Source organism: Oryctolagus cuniculus, chromosome 4 (assembly GCF_051225735.1).
Source record: "Oryctolagus cuniculus isolate XC-2025 breed Fujian yellow rabbit chromosome 4, ASM5122573v1, whole genome shotgun sequence".
Taxonomy (NCBI): Eukaryota; Metazoa; Chordata; class Mammalia; order Lagomorpha; family Leporidae; genus Oryctolagus; species Oryctolagus cuniculus.
The window spans coordinates 83,167,895-83,189,138 of record NC_142870.1 but is presented as its reverse complement, the minus strand read 5'-3'; the positions used below and the strand labels follow the sequence as shown (position 1 = coordinate 83,189,138).

The 21,244-nt window shown below is 44.9% G+C and overlaps 1 protein-coding gene across 2 annotated transcripts in view; it reads right to left on the bottom strand.

Moving 5' to 3' along the window:
- Positions 1-21,244, bottom strand: part of PAK2 (p21 (RAC1) activated kinase 2) — a 115,948-nt gene that overhangs the window by 34,866 nt on the left and 59,838 nt on the right. For both annotated transcript variants that reach the window (XM_017346650.4, NM_001082756.1), the window contains 3 exon segments: positions 6,044-6,144; positions 5,587-5,734; positions 3,031-3,062 (listed from right to left, as the gene is read on the bottom strand). In XM_017346650.4, coding sequence (XP_017202139.1) covers positions 3,031-3,062; positions 5,587-5,734; positions 6,044-6,144 — 281 coding nt within the window.

Here is a 21,244-nt window from a genome sequence, read left to right as displayed (position 1 = left end):
GAGAGAAAAAGAGAGAGAGGTCTTCTAACTGCAGTTCACTCCCCAAATGGCTGCAACAGCTGGAGCTGGCCGACTCGAAGTCAGGAGCCAGGAGCTTTTTCTGAGTCTCCCATTGGCTTCAGGGGACCAAGCACTTGGGCCATTTTCCACTATTTTCCCAGGCCATAGCAGAGAGCTGGATTGGAAGTGGAGCAGCCAGGACTTGAACTGGTGCCCATATGGGATGTTGGTGCCCATATGGGATGCCGGCACTGCAGGCAGCAGCTTTACCAGCTACGCCACAGCGTCGGCTCCTATCAAATATTCTTGAGAATATTATTTATATTATTTAAATAAGCATATATATCCAATGCCCTAAAGAGTAAATAATCTATTTTTAAGATGAAAAAAATGGGCTGGTATTATGGCACAGTGGGTTATGCCACCACCTGTGATGCCAGCATAACATCAGAGAGCCAGTTGTAATCCTGGCTGCTCAGTTTCGAATCCAGATCCCAGCTAATGTAGTTGTAAATGCAGCAGAGGATGGCACATGTACCTGGGTCCCTGCCACCCATGTGGGAGACGTGGACAGAGTTCCTGGCTGCTAACTTCAGCCTGGCCCACCCTTGGCCATTGAGGCCATTTGGGGAGGAAACAGTGGCCGTCCTCCGCTGTTTTCCCAGGCACATTAGCAGGGAGCTGAATCAGTAGCAGTTGGGATGCGAACCAGAGCCCATATGGGATGCCTGTGCTGCAGATGGTGGCTTAACCTGCTGTACTAAGTGCTAGTCCCCAGTGATTTCTGGACATTTAAAATAGCCATGGGGCTGGTGCTGTGATGCAGCAGGGTGAACTGTTGCTGGCAATGCTGGTATTCCATATCAGAATGTTGGCTGGAATCCCAGCCGCTCTGCTTCTGATCCACCTTCCTGCTAATGTGCCTGGGAAAGTAGCTGATGATGGCCCAAATACTTGGGCCCCTGCCACGCAATGGAGATGTGGGAGAGAGTTCCAGTCTCCTGGCTTCGGCCTCACCCAGCCCTGGCTGTTGTGGCCATCTGGGGAGTGAACTAGCAGATGGAAGACGTCTTTCTCTCTCTGTCACTACGTCTTTCAAGTAACAAATAAATCTTTTTTCTTTTTAAAGATTTATTTCTTTATTCGAAAGTTAGAGTTATACAGAGAGAAGAGAGGCAGAGAGAGAGAGAGAGGTCTTCCATGCAATGGTTAACTCTCCAATTGGCTGCAACAGCTGGAGCTGCGCCAATCTGAAGCCAGGAGCCAAGAGTCTCCTCTGGGTCTCCCACATGGGTACAGGGGCCCAAGGACTTGGGCCATCTTCTACCAGAGAGCTGGATGGGAAGTGAAGCAGCTGAGTCTCAAACAGGTGCCTATATGGGATGCCAGTACTTCAGGCCAGGGCGTTAACCCTCTGCACCACAGCGCCCACCCCAACAAATAAATCTTAAAAACATAAAAATCCACAACCACCAGAAAAAGTAGTCGTTAAAAAAGCAAAAATGGTGGGGCTGGTGGTGTGGTATAGTGAATAAAGCTGCTGGCTTTGACACTGACATCGAATATGGATGCTGGTTTGAGTCCTGGCTGTTCTACTTCTGATCCAGCTACTTGCTAAGGTGCTGGGGAAAGCAGCATAGAATGGCTCAAGTGTTGGGCCCCTACACCTATGTTGGAGACCTGGGAGAAGGTCCCAGTTCCTGGCTTCAGCCCAGCCAAGTCCCAGCCATTGAAGCTATTTAAGGAGTAAAATAGCAGATGGAAGATATCTCCCTCTCTCTCTTTCCCCCGACCCTACCCTTCAAATAAATAAAATAAACCTTAAAAAAAAAAAAAAAGCAACAAGGTAAAGAATGAACCTATATAATACAAAAGTTTATTATATGACAGATACATAGATATTTTATTCTTTAAAAAGATTTTTAAAAACATTTTATTTATTTGAAAGGAAGAGTTAGAAAAAGGGGCTGGCACTGTGGTGTGGTGGGCTGAGCCTCCTCTTGCAGCACTGGCATCCCACATGTCCCGGTTTGTGTCCCAGCTGCTCCTCTTCCGACCCAGCTCTCTGCCACGGCCTGGGAGGGCAGCAGAAGATGGCCCAAGTGTTTGGGCCCTTGCATTCTCATGGGATACCTGGAGGAAGCTCCTGGCTCCTAATGGCCAATTCCGGCCATTGTGGCCATTTGAGGGAGTGAGCCAGAAAATGAAAAATCTTTCTGTCTCTTCCTCTGTCTGTAACTCTGCCTCTCAAATAAATAGGAAGGAAGAGAGGGAGGGAGGGAGGGAAGGAGGGAAAAGTCAATCTTCCACCTGCTGGTTCACTCCCCAAGTGGCTGCAGCAGCCAGGTCCAGGCCACACTAAAGCCAGGAGCCTGGAACTCCACCCGTGTCTTGAACACGGGTACAGGGGCCCAAGCACTGGAGCCATCTTCTGCTGTATTCACAGATGCATTAGCAGGGAAGGGAGTTGGACTGGAAGTGGAGCAACTGGAACTCATATGGGCAATTCACCCATTGTGCCGCAATGCCGGTCCCAGTAGGTAGATAGATAATTCAGTAGATGTGCTGCCCAAGCAAGTACAAGGTAGGTATTTTAAATGTTAGTACTCATACAACTCCAGGAGACTGTTCCCCCTCCCAACTGAACATGAAACAGTGAGTGTTTCCAAGAGGTAACTGTGTTTATAAAGTTTCAGTTTAGACTGACTAGCTTTAGTCGTTCAGGATGCTTCCACAGTCTATGTTCAATAGAATGGTGCCAGAAAGGGAAAGGGAGGGATCTCTTAGCAAGTTCTCTGTATTCGTGTCTGCACATGGAAACATGACCAGAAGTAGCACACTGCTCTAGAGGTCATTATAAATTTTAGTTACTTCAAGTATCCCATCAAGAAAATTCTACTTACTAATATGGCTTCTTCCAGTGGCTAGCTAAAAAGATATTAGGTAGCTATTTACCTCTAATGGGACTTTATTTTAGAAAGCAAAATCAACACTGAGGTTTATATGGTATAAGAATAAATTATAACTTACTGCTGGTGCTCCAGAAGGGAAGCCATCTTTCTCTGAATATGAAAGAGGAAACAATCAGAAAATAATGTTAACAATTCAAGAAATAAAATATTTATATGACTAAAAAATAAAAAGCAAGTGAGGTAGTCTTAAACTGGCTTCATTTTAGGTTGAAAAACTCAAGCAAAATAACAAAACCAGTACTTGAACAAGAATTTATTTAAGATTGAGCTGATATATCTCAAATCCTAATGGAACTCTGAATTTACCAAAAATCACAGAATTGTGTACTTGAAATGGACAGATTTTGACCTGTAACTTATTTCTTAATAGTTATTAAAATTTATTTGAAACTATATCTCCCAGTGTGTATTCATCAAAACAAAATAAATTTATTGATAAAGAAACTATCTCTAGAAAACTTCCTACTGAAGAACTTACTAAAGTCATCATTCAAACAATGGCATTTGTGTAAAGTAAAACTCTAAGTTTTCTGTTTCCTTCTGAAAAATCCCTCTTAAGACTAATGAGTTTATTCACATACTCAACAACACATGTAAACAATCTACCATTTACTGGTTAAACATTGTTTTTTAAAAATTACTAACATTGGGGTCAGTGATGTGGTGTAGTATGTTAAGCCTCCGCCTGTGGTGCCAGCATCCCATGTGGGCACTGGTTCAAGTCCCAGCTGCTCCTCTTCCAGTCCATCTTTCTACTGACAGCCTGGGAAAGCAGTGGAAGACGGCCCAAGTCCTTGGGCCCCTGTACCTGCGTGGGAGACCTGGAAGAAACTCCTGGCTCCTGGCTTTGGATCAGCTCAGCTCTGGCCATTGTGGCCATTTGGTGAGTGAATCAGTGAATCAGTGAATAAAGACCTCTCTTTATGTCTCCCTCTGTCTGTGTAACTCTGCCTATCAAATAAATAAATAAATCTTTTTTAAAAAATTATTAAATTACACAGATTTACTGTCCGACACAAAGGTTCTAAAGGCAAGTCTGGTATTTTCCTAAGGACATACTAAAGTGAAAAAGGTCAATACCACTTATAAAGAAGTCTATCTCTTCTTGAGAATAGCCCTTATTTCTGCAGGGATGCAAACATATTAAGCACAATTAACTCAAACCACATGTTATGACTTTGGCTCAATTGTTTTAAAAATTAGATGTATGGGGGCAGGTGATTGGTCTAGCTGTTAAGACAACCATGTCCCACACTGGAATACTGGGTTTGATTCCTGGCTTTGGCTTCTATCACTAGCCCCTGCCAATGAAGACTTGGTGTGGCCACAGTGATGGCTCAAGTAATTGGGTTCCTGCCACCCAGGTGGAAGACCTGAATGGAGTTCACAGTTCTTGCCTCTGGCTCAGCTCTGGCTATTGTGGGCATTTTGCGAGTGAATCACTGGAATGAACTGTCTTGTCTGTCTGTCTGTCTCTCAAATAAAATCTAAAAAGAAAACAAAACTGCATGCATGGTTTGAGAGAGAGAGCAGCACACTAAATGACATCCTGTGGACATACTTAACAAAATTCACAGAGGCTAAAAAGGCAAACAATTTTCTTTAACCAATAAACTGCAAGAAAAGACAGAGTAAGAACTAGCATGGGGCCGGCACTGTGGCAAAGCAGGTAAAGCCACAGCCTGCAGTGCCAGCATCCCATATGGGCACCGGTTCATGTCCCGGCTGCTCCACTTTCAATCCAGCTCTCTGCTATGGTTTGGGAAAGCAGTGGAGGATGGACTGAATCCTTGGACCCCTGCACCCACATGGGAGACCCGGAAGGACCTCCTGGCTCCTGGCTTCAGATTGGCACAGCTCTAGCCGTTGCAGCTATTTGGAGAGTGACCCAGCAGATGGAGACCTCTGTCTCTGTCTCTCTCTCTCCCCCTCTCTCTGCCTCTATCTCTGCTTCTCTGTAACTCTGCCTTCTAAATAAATAAATAAGTCAAAAACAAACAAAAAACCAAACCAACAACAACCACCACCACCACCTAGCATGACGGACTGAAGCCTAAAAATAAAACAAAGGTGAAGACGTCAACCAACCAATTTGCTTTTAAAAACCTATTACACTCCAATTCTTACGTGAAACTGCAACTCTGAGGCATAAGTCCTTTCAGTGCTAATGCTTAATTATATTTTACATATTTATATGACTGATGAGTTTCAATTTTTGAGTAAACACTTTTTTACTTTGAGTCTGTTCATTTATATAGTGAAATAGCTTTCCTTCTATCCCACTAAAAATAAATTTATTTCTAACATGAACGTGTCTACAATTTGCTTTCTGCTTCTATGGCTGGAAGTTGTTCAAAAGCAGCAAGGAGAAAAAAACAAACTAAAAGAAACAGAAAGCCAAGACATCTATTAACTCCACTTCTGGCACAGCTATGAGATTAATATGATCTTGGAGCTGCCCTAATCAATTTACAAAGGCAAAATCTGTACTGGGGGGAAAAGTGGGGACAAAAACCATAGTTTAGCTTTTCATTTTTGTACAAGTTGTCTTTTAATCAAGAAGTGGCTGGCATTCTCTGTGTCACTCTGTCGTTTGCAGCGTCTGCCGTCTTACCCGGAGGAGTGAAGCTCAGGTACTTCTGCTTCACGGTGTTGGAGTCATAGAACTTGAGCACGTCCAGCACTGCCTGTGGGTTCTTCTTCTGCTCGAGTTTGGTGATGTTGGACGTCTGCAGCAGGCGTGCCCACTGCTCCGGCATGCCCTGGCAAAGAGACACGCAGCTACTCCCCTGGATCCGAACGGCTCTAACACAACGAGCTTCCAGAGATAGATGACAAAATACAGGGGGAAAAAATCTACACAACTGCAGGTTTGATGAAATTTTCTATATTTAGTAGAATCATAATGAATACACTCAGCTCCCTAGGACAAACGATACATCCACCCGCTAAGAGGCAAAAAGCAGTAAGAAGCAGTCATGGACAGAAAAGCTAACTTGGAACTTAATTCTGAAGACAAAGGTCTGAGACTTCTGTAATGCTATCAACGCGCTGTGACTAAGGACACTCACGGTGAATTCTCCAGTAACAGCATCGAAGCCGACGTGGATGGTGTGCTCAAAATCAGAGGGAGGAGAAATCTCTGGTCGTTCTTTTTCTTTCTTTTTACTTCCTAGAGGGCATTAAAAAAAAAAAAAATCAGCCTATTCAAAGTTAATGAAGGCACTTTTACATACATTTTTTCCTAAAACAGATTAGGAACAAAATTACTAGAACACAGATTTCCCCCTCCAAACAGTGGCTTGATAGGAAACAGGAGAATACGCCAGAGGCGGGGACGAGCAGTCCGTGAAGGGCCCTGACAGAGGCACATGGGCCAGCACCAGGCCTGCACAAAAAGTGTAAGGCACTGGAGACCACCACTAAGAGCACTGGCTCTCCCACAAATAGCAGCCCACAGCTCAGCTACTGAGCAAGCTGGATCAAGTCCGATTTCCATCCAGTCATGTTAACCTAGACAGTAAACCGTCCACTGCTATGACTGTGTGTACCCTGTGAAGACAAGCAGTTGACAAAGGCCACCACTGACTTTTTTGCACAACACTATTCGTTCCTTTTTATTGGAGTTAACAGCTGCCCCATTTAAAAACTGCCCAGTATTTCTACAGCCCTACAGTAAACTATTTTTGCAACATTTCTGCCACACCAATGGTTATACTCTCTGGATTTGGTTTCTGGCACACAAGATGCTGCTTGGGATAGTCACTTGGGACACCCTCGTCCCATTGGGAGTGCCTGGATTCAAGTCCCAGCTCTGCTTCTAGCTGTTTCCTACTAATGCGCAACCTAGAATACCTAGACTGAGTTTCCAGCTACCAGCTTCAAGCTGCTAGTTGTAGGTATTCAGGAGTAAACCAGTAGATGGGAGCTCTGTCTGCCTCTTCAACGGATAAAGTAAAAAATAAATAAAATATCAAAAAAATTAAAATTTTCAGTAAATTCAAATACATTAGCTCCCTCCTCCCCAAACTCTAACCTGCAGGAGTTGATGTCTGTGCTTCTTGACAAGCAACTGCCCTGATGCCCCTTCACTTTCACCCTGTGCTGGAGTCTATTTTCTGGGTTCTGTTATTTTCCTGTTTCATCTCTGTGTTTCAACAGGTAGTTTCTCTCTCTCCTGCTATATATGTTGAAAACGGGTTTTTCTCCTTAGAATTTCCAGTGTTGCAAAGACCAACGCCGTTGCAGCCATCTGGGGAGTGAACCAGCAGATGGAAGACCTCTCTCTCTGCCTCTCTTTCTCTTTCTGTGTAACTCTAACTTTCAAGTAAATAAATAGATCTTAAAAAAATAAATAAATAAAAGAATGAGCTTATAAATGTATACACAAAGAGTGCTAGGGTTTTCATTAAGATTACACTGAATCTATATAATCTATTGAGGGAGAAGTGAGAAACAATTCATTTTCAAAAATGTATTTATTTGAAAGGCAGTGTGACAGCAAAAACCAGAGCCCAAACCAGCCAGGGCTGGACCAGGCCAAAGTCAGAAGCCAGAAACTTCATCTAGGTCCCCACCATGGGTGGCAGGAACACAAATACATGAACCATCATCTACTGTTTCTCAAGCATATTAGCAGAGGGCTGGATCAGAAGCAGAGTGGTCAGGACTCCAATAAGATGGGATTTAGGCATTCCAAGCAGAGGCTTAACCTGCTATGCCACAACACCTGCCCTTGATTTCTTTTCTAAGATTTATTTGAAAGAGTTACAGAGAAAGGCAGAGACAGACAGATGGGGGAAGGGAGGGAGAGGGAGAGGGAATGAGGGAAAGAGGGGGAGAGAGAGAGAGAGAGAGGTCTTCCATCACTAGTTCACTCCCCAAATGGCTGCAACGGCCAGAGCTGAGCTGATACGAAGCCAGGAACCAGGAGACTCCAGGTCTCCCACGTTAGTAAGTGGATTGGAAGTGAAGCAGTCAGGACTCGAACCGGCACCCTTATGGGATGTCAGTGCTGCAGGCTGAGGCTTTAACCTGCTGTGCCACAGCACTGGCCCCTCTCCCTGATTTCTTAACACCACCAAGTCTTTTGATCCACAACAAAAGGGAATTTCTCCAATATTTGGGTCTTTAATCAGTGTAGAGAGTGCAGATCTGTGACTGCTTTCAGTATTCCCCAATGTTTGATGCAACTACTAACAGAATATAGTCATAAAATTTCAATTCCAATAATTCACTGCTGGCAAACAGATACAGCTGATTCTTGAATACTGATTTTTTTTTTTTTAAGATTTTATTTGAGAGATAAAGTTACAGAGACAGGGAAAGACAGAGAAAGGTCTTCCATCTGATGATTCACACCCCAAATGGCCACAACCAGCCATTCAAAGCCTGGAGCTTCTTCTGGGTCTCCCATGTGGTGCAAGGGCTCAGGTACTTGGACCATCTTCTATTGCCTTCCCAGGCCATAGCAGAGAGCTGGATCGAAAGTGGAGCAGGGGCCGGCGCTGTGGCTCAGCAGGTTAACACCTTGCCCTTCAGTGCCCGCATCCCATATGGGCACCAGCTATAGTCCTGGCTGCTCCTCTTCCGATCCGGCTCTCTACAGTGGCCTGGGAAAGCAGCAGAAGATGGCCCAAGTTCTTGGGCCCCTGCACCCACATGGGATACCCGGAAGAAGCTCCTGGCTCCTGATCGGCATGGTTCCGGCCATTGCAGCCAACTGGGGAGTGAACCATCGGATGGAAGACCTCTCTTTCTCTCTGCCTCTCCTTCTCTCTCTGTGTAACTCTGACTTTCAAATAAATAAATAAATCTTAAAAAAAAAAAAAAAAAAAAAAAGAAAGCAGAGCAGCCAGGACACAAACCTGCCCCAATATGGGATGCCAGCACTCAGGCGGAGGCTTAGCCTACTCTGCCACAGCACCAGCACCCTTGAATATCCACCTTATAACCTGAAACCTTACTATACTTATTTCAGTTGTATTTTTGATATTACAGAATTTTCTATAAAAATTCAATCATGTTGCTTTACTTCTTACTTTGCAACCTGGGTTTCTTTTACTTCCTTTACTGCACTGGCAAGAACCTCTAGTACACTGTTGAATAAAAGCAGTAAGAACAGAAACCTGTTTTTTCTTTCCTGATCCAACGGGAAAGTCTTTAAAAAAAAAAAAACTGTTTAATGCCACTGATAAATTTTTCAAAGATGTCCTTTAATTAGGACATATGGTGAACATATTAGACATGGATATTGGGGGCCAGCATTATAGCATAGCATAGCAGGTTAAGCCACTTGCAATGCCTATATCCCATATCAGAGTGTGGGTTTGAGTCACAAGTACTCTACTTCTGATCCACCTTCCTGTTAATATGTGGGAAGGCAGTTGATGACAGCTGAAGTGTTTGGGCCCTTGTTACTCACTTGGGAGACCTAGATGGAATTCTGGGCTACTGGCTTCAGCCTGACCAGTCCTGGCTTTTGCAAGCATTTGGGGATGTGAATCTAGGATGGAAGCTCTTTCTTTCTGACTTTCAAATAAATAAATTAAAAAATTAAACACAGAGAAATGGATATTGTACTTTGTCAAATATTTTTCTATATTTATTGAGATGGATTTATGGCTTATTCCTTTAATTCTGTTAACATGGTGAATTATAATGATTCATTTTGAAACGTTGAACCAACCCACATTCCTAATATGAAATCCACTTAATCATGATGTATTATTCTTCTAATACATTGGTGGAATCCAACTGCTAAACTCTTGCTAAGACTCCACAGGTACATTCAAGAGGTGCTCATGTTCACAAGATGTACAGCTTTCTTTTCTTGTAATGTCTTTGATTTGGGTATTCAAATCAAAGGTAAAGTTGGTCTCCTAAAACAGTGTGGGAAGCACTGCCTACTATTCAATTTCCTTCAAGTTCTGTGTAGAATTGGAAATATTTCTTTTTTTTTTTTTTTTTTTTTTTTGACAAGCAGAGTTAGACAGTGAGAGAGAGAGACAGAGAGAAAGGTCTTTCTCCCGTTGGATCACCCTTCAAATGGCTGCTACGGTCAGCGCGCTGCGCCGATCCAAAGCCAGGAGCCAGGTGCTTCCTCCTGGTCTCCCATGTGGTGCAGGACCCAAGGACTTGGGCCATCCTCCACTGCCTTCCCGGGCCACAGCAGAGAGCTGGCCTGGAAGAGGGGCAACCGGGACAGAATCCGGCGCCCCGACCGGGACTAGAACCCGAGTGCCAGCGCTGCAGGCGGAGGATTAGCCTAGTGAGCCAGCCCAATATTTCTTCCTTAAACATTTCATAGAATTCACCAATGAAGCTAGGTAGATATGAATTTTCTTTGTGGCAAGGTTTTTAGTTACAAACTAAGTTTTTACAAGAGATACAGAACATTTCTTCTTAAGTTTTAGAAATTTGTGTCTTTTAAGAAAATATTCCATTAGGGCTGGCGATGTGGCCTAGTGGGTAAAGCCAATGCCTACAGTGCCAGCATCCCATACGGGCACTGTTTTGAGTCCTGGCTGCTCCACTTCTGATCCAGCTCTCTACTATGGCCTGGGAAAGCAGAAGAAGATGGCCCCAGTCCTTGGACCCTGTATCTGCATGGGAGACCTGGAAAAAGCTCCTGGCTCCTGGCTTCAGGTTGGCCCAGCTCCAGCCCTTGAGCCATTTGGGGAGTGAACCAGTAGATGGAAGACCTCTTTCTCTCTGCCTCTGCCTCTCTGTAACTCTGCCTTTCAAATAAATAAAACATTCCATTTTAGTTAGCTTATTTGTTTTTGATTTATTATTTTTAATATCTATAAAACTCTGGAGAGATGCTACCTTTCAGATTCTGATATTGGTAATTTGTGTCTTTTTTTTCCCCACCAGTCTGGCTTATCATTTTGATATTCTCAATGAATTAGGGTTTGGTTTCATTGAATCAAGCTTACAAATATTGATTTTCTCAAACAAAAATGTTATCTTTACTTATCTGAAATGCAAAGAGACAGAGAAACAGTAACAGAGAGATTAAAACAGTGAGAACAAATAACTTCCATTAGTTGGTTCACTCCAAAATCCTTCTGACAGCCATGGCTGGACCAAGCAGACCAGGCAGGCAGGGACCCAAGTACTCGAGCCGTCATTTACTCTCTTCCAGGATGCATTAGCAGGAAGATGGGAATCAAATCAGTACTTCACAGTATGGGATGCAGGTGTCCCAAGTGGCAGATTAACCCGCTGTGCCACCATGCCTGCCCCATTACTGATGTTCTGAATTTTCATTTTCACTCAGTTTCACTAATCTTTTGGTTTCTTTGCTTTTGTGGAGGTGTTTTATTTACTATTCACATGTTTTCAGAGACCTTGTTATCAATTTCTGACATATTTACAATGTGGTCACAGAATATACCTTATATGATTTAAATCCTTCTACATGAAGACTTTTCAAATAGCCCTAGAATGATATGCCTTGGTTAATATTTCATGTGTACTTAAAAAGTACACATGAAAAAAAAAAGGGGGGGGCTGGCGTTATAGCACAGTGGGTTAGAGCTCCAGCCTGCAGGCGCCAGTTCTAGTCCCGGCTGCTCCTCTTCTGGTCCAGCTCTCTGCTATGGCCTGGGAAAGCAATAGAGGATGGCCCAACTCCTTGGGCCCCTGAACCCGTGTGGGAGTCCCGGAAGAAGCTCCTGGCTTCGGATCAGCTCAGCTCTGGGTTCTGCAGTCATTTAGGGAGGGAACCAGCGGAATGGAAGACCTCTCTCTCTGTAACTCTTTAAAATAAATAAAATAATTTTTAAGAACATATAACCTGCTGCTGTCAGAGTGCCTACATTTGATTCCTAGCTCCAGCTCCTGACTACAGTTTCTTGCTAATGTGGATCCTGGGAAGCAGCACTGATGGCTCTAGTCTAATTGGTTTCCTGTGATACATGTGGGAGACCTAGAGTGAGTTCCCAGCTACCATTCTGGCACCCCCACCCCCAGTTTTCACAGGCATTTGCAGAGTGAACCAGTTAACAGGAGCCCTCTGCCTCTCAAATAATTTTAAAAAGAATATTGGGATCTCCAATCATAACTGGCACCTCAGCTCCTCTGCTTCCAATCCAGCTTCCTGTTAACGTGCCTGAGAAGGTGGCAGATGATGGTCCAAGTGCTTGGGCCCCCGCAAGGCTCCTAGCTTTGGCCCAACCCAGTCCTGGCTGTTGTGGGCATTTCAGGCATGAACCAGCTGATGGAACATCTGTCTCTGTCCCTGCGTTGCTCTCTTTCTTTTTTTTTTTTGACAGGCAGAGTGGACAGTGAGAGAGAGAGACAGAGAGAAAGGTCTTCCTTTGCCGTTGGTTCACCCTCCAATGGCCGCCGCAGCCAGCGCACCGTGCTGATCCGATGGCAGGAGCCAGGAGCCAGGAGCCAGGTGCTTTTCCTGGTCTCCCATGGGGTGCAGGGCCCAAGCACCTGGGCCATCCACAGCAGAGAGCTGGCCTGGAAGAGGGGCAACCGGGACAGAATCCGACGCCCCAACCGGGACTAGAACCCGGTGTGCCGGCGCCACTAGGCGGAGGATTAGCCTAGTGAGCCGCGGCGCCGGCCCGCTCTCTTTCAAATAAAATGAAGACAAATAAAAATGGGGAGAGGGCTGCTTTTTGTCTTCTACCTTATCTTGTCATTTGTATAAAGTCTATGGTCACTCTTGCTTTTGTTCTGTGTTTTTTGTTTTCTGGTAGCTGCTGCTGCTTTTTTTTTTTTTTTTTAAAGATTTATGTGTTTAGTTGAGAGGCAGAGTGAGAAACAGAGTAAGAGCAGGAAAGAGAATCTTCCCATCCACTGGTTCACTCCCAAATGGTTGCAATGGTCAGGGCTTAGCCAGGCCAAAGCTAGGAACCAGGAACTCCATCCAGGTCTCTGATGTGGGTGCAGGGGCCCAAGTATTTGGGCACTCTTCTGCTGCTTTCCCAGATGCATTAGTGGGGAGCTGGATCGGAAGTGGAGCAATCTTTTCTCTTCGTTGCATTTTGGATGGTTTCTACAGTTTATGACACCAAAACATTCTTTTCTTGTGCAAGGTCGACTAGTGTTGATCTTGTTAAATAAAGTTCTGCTTCTAACTTAGAAGACCATGGAATTTCTCTTTCCTGTTTCTAGAAGACAATAAGCTGGATCAATTTATTTATTTATTTGTAAGGCAAAGTTACAGAGGTAAAGGCGGGGGGCGGGGGGAGTGTCTTTCATCCATTGGTTCACTCCCCAAATGGCTGCAACAGTTGGGGCTAGGCCATGCCAAAGCGAGAAGCCCTTAGCTTCTGGGTCTCCCACGTGGGCACAAGGGCCCAAGCACTTGGACCATCTTCTGCTAACTTTTCAGGAGCACTAACAGAGGTGGATCAGAAGTAGAACAGCCCAGACTCCAACCAGTGCCCATGTGGGATGCCCACATCTCAGGCAACAACTTTACATGCTATGCCACAGTGCCAGCCCCTTGGTAATCTTTATACTTCCCAAATGCCCACAGTCAGGGATAGGCCAGGTTGAAGCCAGGAGCCCAGATCTCAATCCAAGTTTTCCATGTGACTTGAGCCATAATTTGCTGTCGTCCAGGGCACGCCTTAGCAGGAAACTGGATCAGAAGTGGAACTGGAACTCGAATGTAGGCATCCCAAGTGGAATATTAATCACTGCGCCAAATGCCTGCCTCGTTTGAGTAATGTTAAATGCTGATTTCACCACAGATTACTTCTCATTGTCCTCTGAGAATCCTATTCATGTTTATGGATACATTTATCTGTTCTCTTTGAAGAATATATAGTGTGTGTTTATGATAGGCTGGGTTTTTTGGTTTGTTTGTTTTCCTCTCTCTATTGTGTGTTTAAGTTCCTTTTAAAAATCTTCTGTTGTCCCATACTCTCTAATGTTTAAGGATTTTTCTCAAATGTCTGGTAATCCTTTGTGTCTACTCTTGCAGGAAAGCATTTAAAAAGCTGATGGGGAGATAGGTCAGCCTTTGCACTACAGATGGGGAGCAGAGTATCTGAAGTATTTCCCTCCCAGGGCATTGTGTTTACCCAGAGAAAAATCCTCCAATCCCTTGTCTTTAGGCTATGAGTCAGGCCACAAGTATTCTGAAAGCAGGGCAGAGGAAGGGAGTTCCACATTCAGACTTCACTAAATCCACCTTCTGATTCTAATGCTTCAACTTTTCCTATCTCCCCTGACAAGAACCCCTGACAAGAACGGGGCCTATCCAGTTTAATTTCTTCCTATATGTAAATATCAGTTTGTTCTCAGCAGTCCCAGTGTGGGGGTGGGGGTGGGGCCTATATTTGCCTGGCTATTAGGGATAAAAAGGAGGCTTGGATGCCCTCGACATTTTCTATGTGGATTTGCAATTCCTCCCTTTTAGGCCTGTGTATTTTTTTAAAAATTTATTTTGTTTAATTGAAAGGCAGAGTTACAGAGAGAGGAGGAAGGAAGGGTGGGAGAGAAGAAGAGAGGGGGATAGAGGAGGATAGAGGGGAAGAGAAGGGGAGAGAGAGGGAGAGGTCTACCATTCACTGGTTCATTCCCTAAATGGCTGCAGTGGCTGGGGCAGGGCCAGGACAAAGCCAGGAGCTTCAACTGGGTCTCCCATGTGGGAGCAGGGGCCCAAGCACTTAGGCCATCTTCTGCAGCTTTCCCAGGCACATTAGGTGCGCCGGCCGCAGCGCGCTGGCTGCGGCGGCCATTGGAGGGTGAACCAAAGGCAAAGGAAGACCTTTCTCTCTGTCTCTCTGTCTACTCTGCCTGTCAAAAAAAAAAAAAAAAAAAAAAAAAAAAAAAAAAAAAAAAAAAAAAGAAAGAAGAAGAAGAAGAAGAAGAAGAAGAAGGAAGTTGAGGCCGGTGCCATAGCTCACTAGGCTAATCCTCCACCTTGCGGCGCTGGCACACCGGGTTCTAGTCCCAGTCGGGGCGCCGGATTCTGTCCCGGTTGCCCCTCTTCCAGGCCAGCTCTCTGCTGTGGCCAGGGAGTGCAGTGGAGGATGGCCCAAGTGCTTGATCCCTGCACCCCATGGGAGACCAGGAGAAGTACCTGGCTCCTGCCATTGGATCAGCGCAGTGCGCCAGCCACAGCGCACCGGCCGCGGTGGCCATTGGAGGGTGAACCAACGGCAAAAGGAAGACCTTTCTCTCTGTCTCTCTCTCTCACTGTCCACTGTCAAAAAAAAATTAAAAAAATAAAAATAAAAATAAAAAAAATAGAAGGAAGTTGAATCAGAAGTGAAGCAGCTGGGACTCAAACCAGTGCCCACATGGAATGCTGGCAGCTTTACCTGCTACACCACAATGCTGGTCCCCAGCCTGTGTATTCCACCCTTACATCCTCTCCCCCCAACCCTGAAGCTCTGTGATTTTTAGAGGGGAAATGGGTTCAAATCTCATAGACAATCCCCTCTGCAAGTGCTTAGGTTTTTATCTGCTTCCGTTCTGCTTGCCAGGTGCCCTTTCCTCCCACTTCAACTTCCAAACGTGCACTGAAACCTCTTGTACACGACTTCTCCTCTCCTGTTCTCTTTGCCCTTGTCATAGTAAGCAACTGCTTTTGTTTTACTGTCATTTTAGCTGGGTCTCAGTGGGGAGTTAAGTAAACAGAAGCAGATGGTCAATATGCTCTATTAAACTCCAAGATTCTCCTCTCATAAAGGAGTCTAAAACCGTCCTGTTTTGAGAAGTCTGTACACACACAGGTGGAAACGTTATTGTCCACCAATTTCTGTTCACAAAGATACTGCTCATCTAGCATGAGCAGGAAACACACTACTGTTTTTTAGCCTTGTGACAACAGACTTGTGCCTAAATGTCCATCTCTTCTCTAGGTCTTCTAGGCACATATGATACATATTTAGGAGATAAGGCAAGGGTAAGACCTGGGTAGGAGAGCAGAGCACACAGATCGTGGAAAGGAACATAGGGAAATGCAGCTGCTCCCCCTGGATTAAATGTTGTTATCTTTACTGAAACACACAATTCCCTGGATCACCAGTGGCCTCTCATTTTCCACCAGACCTTGATGCTGAGGTCATGCTCTTGCCTCCTCTTTGGCTTGTAAACTGGTATCCTGTTTCATGCAAGAAAATATTTAACAGCCAGCTACAAACTAACAGTTTGGAAGGGAAGGGAGGGAGGAAGAGAAAGAGGTTGGTGAATGGGTACAAAATTACAATGAAATGGGAGGATTAAGTTCTACTGTCCTATACTGCAACAGGGTAAATACAGTTAATAATAATTGATTGCATATTTCTTTCTTTTTATTTATTTTTTACAGGCAGAGTGGACAGTGAGAGAGAGAAACAGAGAAAAAGGTCTTCCTTTCGCCGTTGGTTCACCCTCCAATGGCCGCTGCGGCTAGCGCGCTGCAGTCAGCGCACCGCGCTGATCCGATGGCAGGAGCCAGGTGCTTTTCCTGGTCTCCCATGGGGTGCAGGGCCCAAGCACTTAGGCCATCCTCCACTGCACTCCCTGGCCACAGCAGAGAGCTGGCCTGGAAGAGGGGCAACTGGGACAGCATCCGGCGCCCCAACCGGGACTAGAACCCGGTGTGCCGGCGCCGCAAGGCGGAGGATTAGCCTAGTGAGCCGCGGCGCCGGCCCTGATTGCATATTTCAAAATAGGCAGAGAGGACTTCAAATGTTTCCAACATACAGAAATGATAAATATTGGAGATGACAGATAATCCAATCACCTGATTTGATTACTATACATTGTATACACATATCAAAATATCATACTCTACCCCATACACACACACACACACACATATATAATTACATATCAGCTTTTAAAAAGACATTTCACATTTTCTTTTCTAGTGACACTGATTGAAATCAGTAATTAATAATTGAAGGTGGGACTGGCACTGTGGTGTATTAAGTGAAGCCACTGCCTATGACATGAACATCCCATATAGATGCCGATTCCTATCCCAGCTGCTCCACTTCTGATGCAGCTCCCTGTTAATGTACCTGGGAAAGCAGCAGCAGATGGCCCAACTCCTTGGGCCCCTGCTTCCAAGTAGAAGAAGATCTAGGCTCCAGGCTTTGGACTGGCCCAGCTCCATCTGTTGCAGCCATTTGAGGAGTGAACCAGCAGATAGAAGACCTTTCTCTCTCTCTGCCTCTGCCTCTATATAACTCTTGCTTTTCAAATTAATAAATAAATCTTCAAAAAAAAAATAACTGAAGTCTCTGTCTAGGGGATTTCTCTTTTAGGGTCATTATGATTTTTTAAATAATACAATTCTTTCCTTTCTAGATCTCTGTTTAAGATGTTTAAGATGTTAAGATGCAGTGAGCACACACTACAGTCCTCTTCTATACCAAATCCCTGTAAGCAACAGAACAAAACTATGAGAAATGCTTAAAAACGAAAAGCAATTAGGATAAAACTGAAGCGAGAAACAGCAGCTCAGGAAATAGGTAAGAGCATGCTATGGCAGAAATGGTGCAGGTGGCTGAAGCTAGAAGCTAAAGGGGTAAGGATGGGGACCCAGAGGCAGCCGCCAGGTCAAAGAATGAGATAATACGGTAGAAGTAGCAGAGCAGACTGATCTGTGTGTTCACTGAAGCACAGGTGTGCATATATACACTGAATTCGCCCTCATTCTTAACTTCTAATGGCAAGGTTATACTGCACGTCTCAGCTTTCAATAGGAGTACTAACTGTGCGAAAATGGGTTGGAAAGTGAGGGCAGAACCCTAGGGAATTGGAGGAATCAAGAAGCATACTCTGGGGCTGGCACTGTGGCAAAGTAGGTTAAGCCTCCACTTGCGGTGCTGGCATCCCATAAGGATGCTGGTTTGAGTCCCAGCAGCTCCACTTCCTATCCAGCTCCCTATTGATTGCTTGGGAAAGCAGTGGAGGATGACCCAAGTACTTGGGCCACTACCGCTGCATGGGAGACCCAGAAGAAGCTCCTGGTCCGGATTGGCCCAGCTCCAGCCACTGTGGCCATTTGGGGAGTGAACCAGTGGATAGAAGACCTTTCTCTCTGCCTCTCAATTAAATAAATATTTTAAAAAACAAAACAAAACATGCCTTACCCTCCAAAATCCCACACAGCTCTTTCTTAAAACTGAAAACCATTTGCTCCTTAAACCTTCTTCCGAGCAGGCTACTCAGCTCTGCATATCCTCTCTTCTCTCAATCACAAAGCTGAATATAATTCTCCCCAACTTGCCCTACAAATTCAACGTAATTCTAATGAAACTATCAACAGGGTACAAACTCAGTAAAATAGCAAGACATATACAAAAGTCAGTGGCATTTCTTTATATCTATGGTGAACTGAGAAAGAAGTCAAGAAACCAGTCCTATTTACAAACTGTTACAAAAAATATTTAGGGGGGCCAGCGCTGTGGTATACTGGGTAAAGCCACCGCCTGCAGTTCCAGCATCCCATATGGGCACTGGTTCACGTCCTGGCTGCTCCACTTCTGATCCAGCTCTCTGCTATGGCCTGGGAAAGCAGTAGGAGACCAGCATGGGAGACCCGGAAGAAGCTCCTAGTCCCTGGCTTCAGATCAGTGCAGCTCCAGCCGCTGCAGCCAAATGGGGAGTAAACCAGCAGATGGAAGACCTCGTTCTCTCTCTGCCTCTCCTTCTCTCTCTGTGTAATGCTGACTTTAACATAAATAAATAAATACATCCTTAAAAAAATTTTTAGGGGGCCGGCGCCGCGACTCACTAGGCTAATCCTCCACCTTGCGGCGCTGGCACACCGGGTTCTAGTCCGGGTCGGGGCGCCAGATTCTGTCCTGGATGCCCCTCTTCCAGGCCAGCTCTCAGCTATGGCCTGGGAGTGCAGTGGATGATGGCCCAAGTCCTTGGGCCCTGCACCCCATGGGAGACCAGGAAAAGCACCTGGCTCCTGGCTTCGGATCAGCGCAATGCACTAGCCGCAGTGCGCTGGCTGCAGCGGCCATTGGAGGGTGAACCAATGGCAAAAAGGAAGACCTTTCTCTCTGTCTCTCTCACTGTCCACTCTGCCTGTCCAAAAAAAAAAAAATTTTTTTAGGAACAAATTTAGCCCAGAAGGTGAAAGATCTCTATAATGAAAAGTACAAAACACTTATGAAGGAAAAGACCTTCATGTTCATGGATTAGACAAATTAATACTGAAATGTCCATACTACCTAAAGCAATTCACAGATTCTAAGTAATCTGTATCAAAATACTAGTAACATCCTTCACAGAAACAGAAAAGTAATCCTAAAATTTAAGCAGAATCACAAGAGATTGCAAATAGCTAATTCAAGCCTGAGTAAAAAGAACAAAGCTAGAGGTATCACACTACCTGATTTCAAAATACACAACAAAACTGTAGTAAGCAAAACAAAACAGTAACAGATATAGTCACACAGACCAATGCAACAGAATAATAAAGAACTCAAATAAATCCACATATATACAGCCAAATGATTTTTAACAAAGATGCCAAGAAAATATATTGAGAAAAGGATAGTCTCTTTAATAAATGGTGCTTAGAAAACTGGATAATCATGTTAAAAAAACTAAACTACATGACATTTCATCATGTACAAAAATCAACTCAAAGCGGATTACAGTTTAAATGGAAGAAAAGAACTTGTGAAATTACAAGAAAACATTGGGGGAGATGCTTCAGGATACTGGTATGGGCAAAGATTTTTTTTTTTTTTTTTTTTAATTCTCTGCTTAGAGATTTGTTTATTTGAAAGGCAGAGTTATGGGCCGGCGCCGCGGCTCACTAGGCTAATCCTCCGCCTAGCGGCGCCGGCACACCGGGTTCTAGTCCCGGTCAGGGCGCCGGATTCTGTCCCGGTTGGCCCTCTTCCAGGCCAGCCCTCTGCTGTGGCCAGGGAGTGCAGTGGAGGATGGCCCAGGTGTTTGGGCCCTGCACCCCATGGGAGACCAGGAAAAGCACCTGGCTCCTGGCTCCTGCCATCGGATCAGCGCGGTGCGCCGGCCGCGGCGGCCATTGGAGGGTGACCCAACGGCAAAAGGAAGACCTTTCTCTCTGTCTCTCTCTCTCACTGTCCACTCTGCCTGTCAAAAAAATAAAAATAAAAAATAAAAAATAAAAAAATAAAAAAAAAAAGGCAGAGTTAGAGAAAGAGAGAGGGAGAGACGGATCTTCCATCTGCTGGCTCATTCTCTAGTGGCTGCAATGACCAGAGCTAGGAGCTTCTTTCAGGTCTTCCAAGTGGGTGCAGGAGCCCAAGCACTTGGGCTATGCTCTGCTGTTTTCCCAGGCGCATCACAAGGAGGTGGATGGGAACTGGGAGCAGCTGCACTCAGATGGGATGCTGGTGGGGAAGGCAGCACTTTACCTACTATGTCACAACACCAGCCCCAGGATTTTTTTTTATTTTCTCATAAGACCTCAAAAGCATGAGAAGAAAAAAAAAAGCATACAGTTGGAATGTATTAAACTAAAATGGTTCTGCAAGAAACAACCAACACAGTAAAGAAAAGGCAACTACAACATGGGAGAAAATAACTACAAACTCTTTGTCTGGCAAAGGAATAATATCTGTATTATATTAAGAACTCGAAAACTCAACAACAAACAAACAACAATGACCTGATTTCAGAAAGCAACAGTCTTGGCTGATCTGCTTCCAATCCAGCGTCCTGCTCATGAGCCTGAGAAGGCAGCAGATGATGGCCAAAGTGATGCCATCCATGAGAGAGATCTAGATGGAATTCCTAAATGATAAGTCGATGCTAAAAATGTATAGAGAAGTTTAAAGGACAAAGTAATTTTTAAGATCTCAAAGAAGATCTGGGAGATCTATTCTATTATTTTAAGATACAGTAATCAAGACAGGGTGGCATTAGCTAGGGTACAACTTAGCCAGTGGAACACACAAAAATTCTGCTACACTTAGAAGCCTGATAAATACTGACTAGAGGGACCGGCGCTGTGGCTCACTTGGTTAATCCTCCACCTGTGGTGCTGGCATCCCATGTGGGCGCCAGGTTCTAGTCCCAGTTGCTCCTCTTCCAGTCCAGCTCTCTGCTGTGGCCTGGGAAGGCAGTGGAGGATGCTTGTGCTTCTGCCCAGGTGCCTGTGCTCCTGCACCCGCATGGGAGACCAGGAGAAACCACCTGGCTCCTGGCTTCAGGTCGGCATAGCTCCGACCGTGGCGGCCATTTGGGGGTGAACCAATGGAAGGAAGACCTTTCTCTCTGTCTCTCTCTCTCTCTCACTATCTGTATCTCTACCTGTCAAATAAATAAAAAATTAAAAAAAAAAAATACTGACT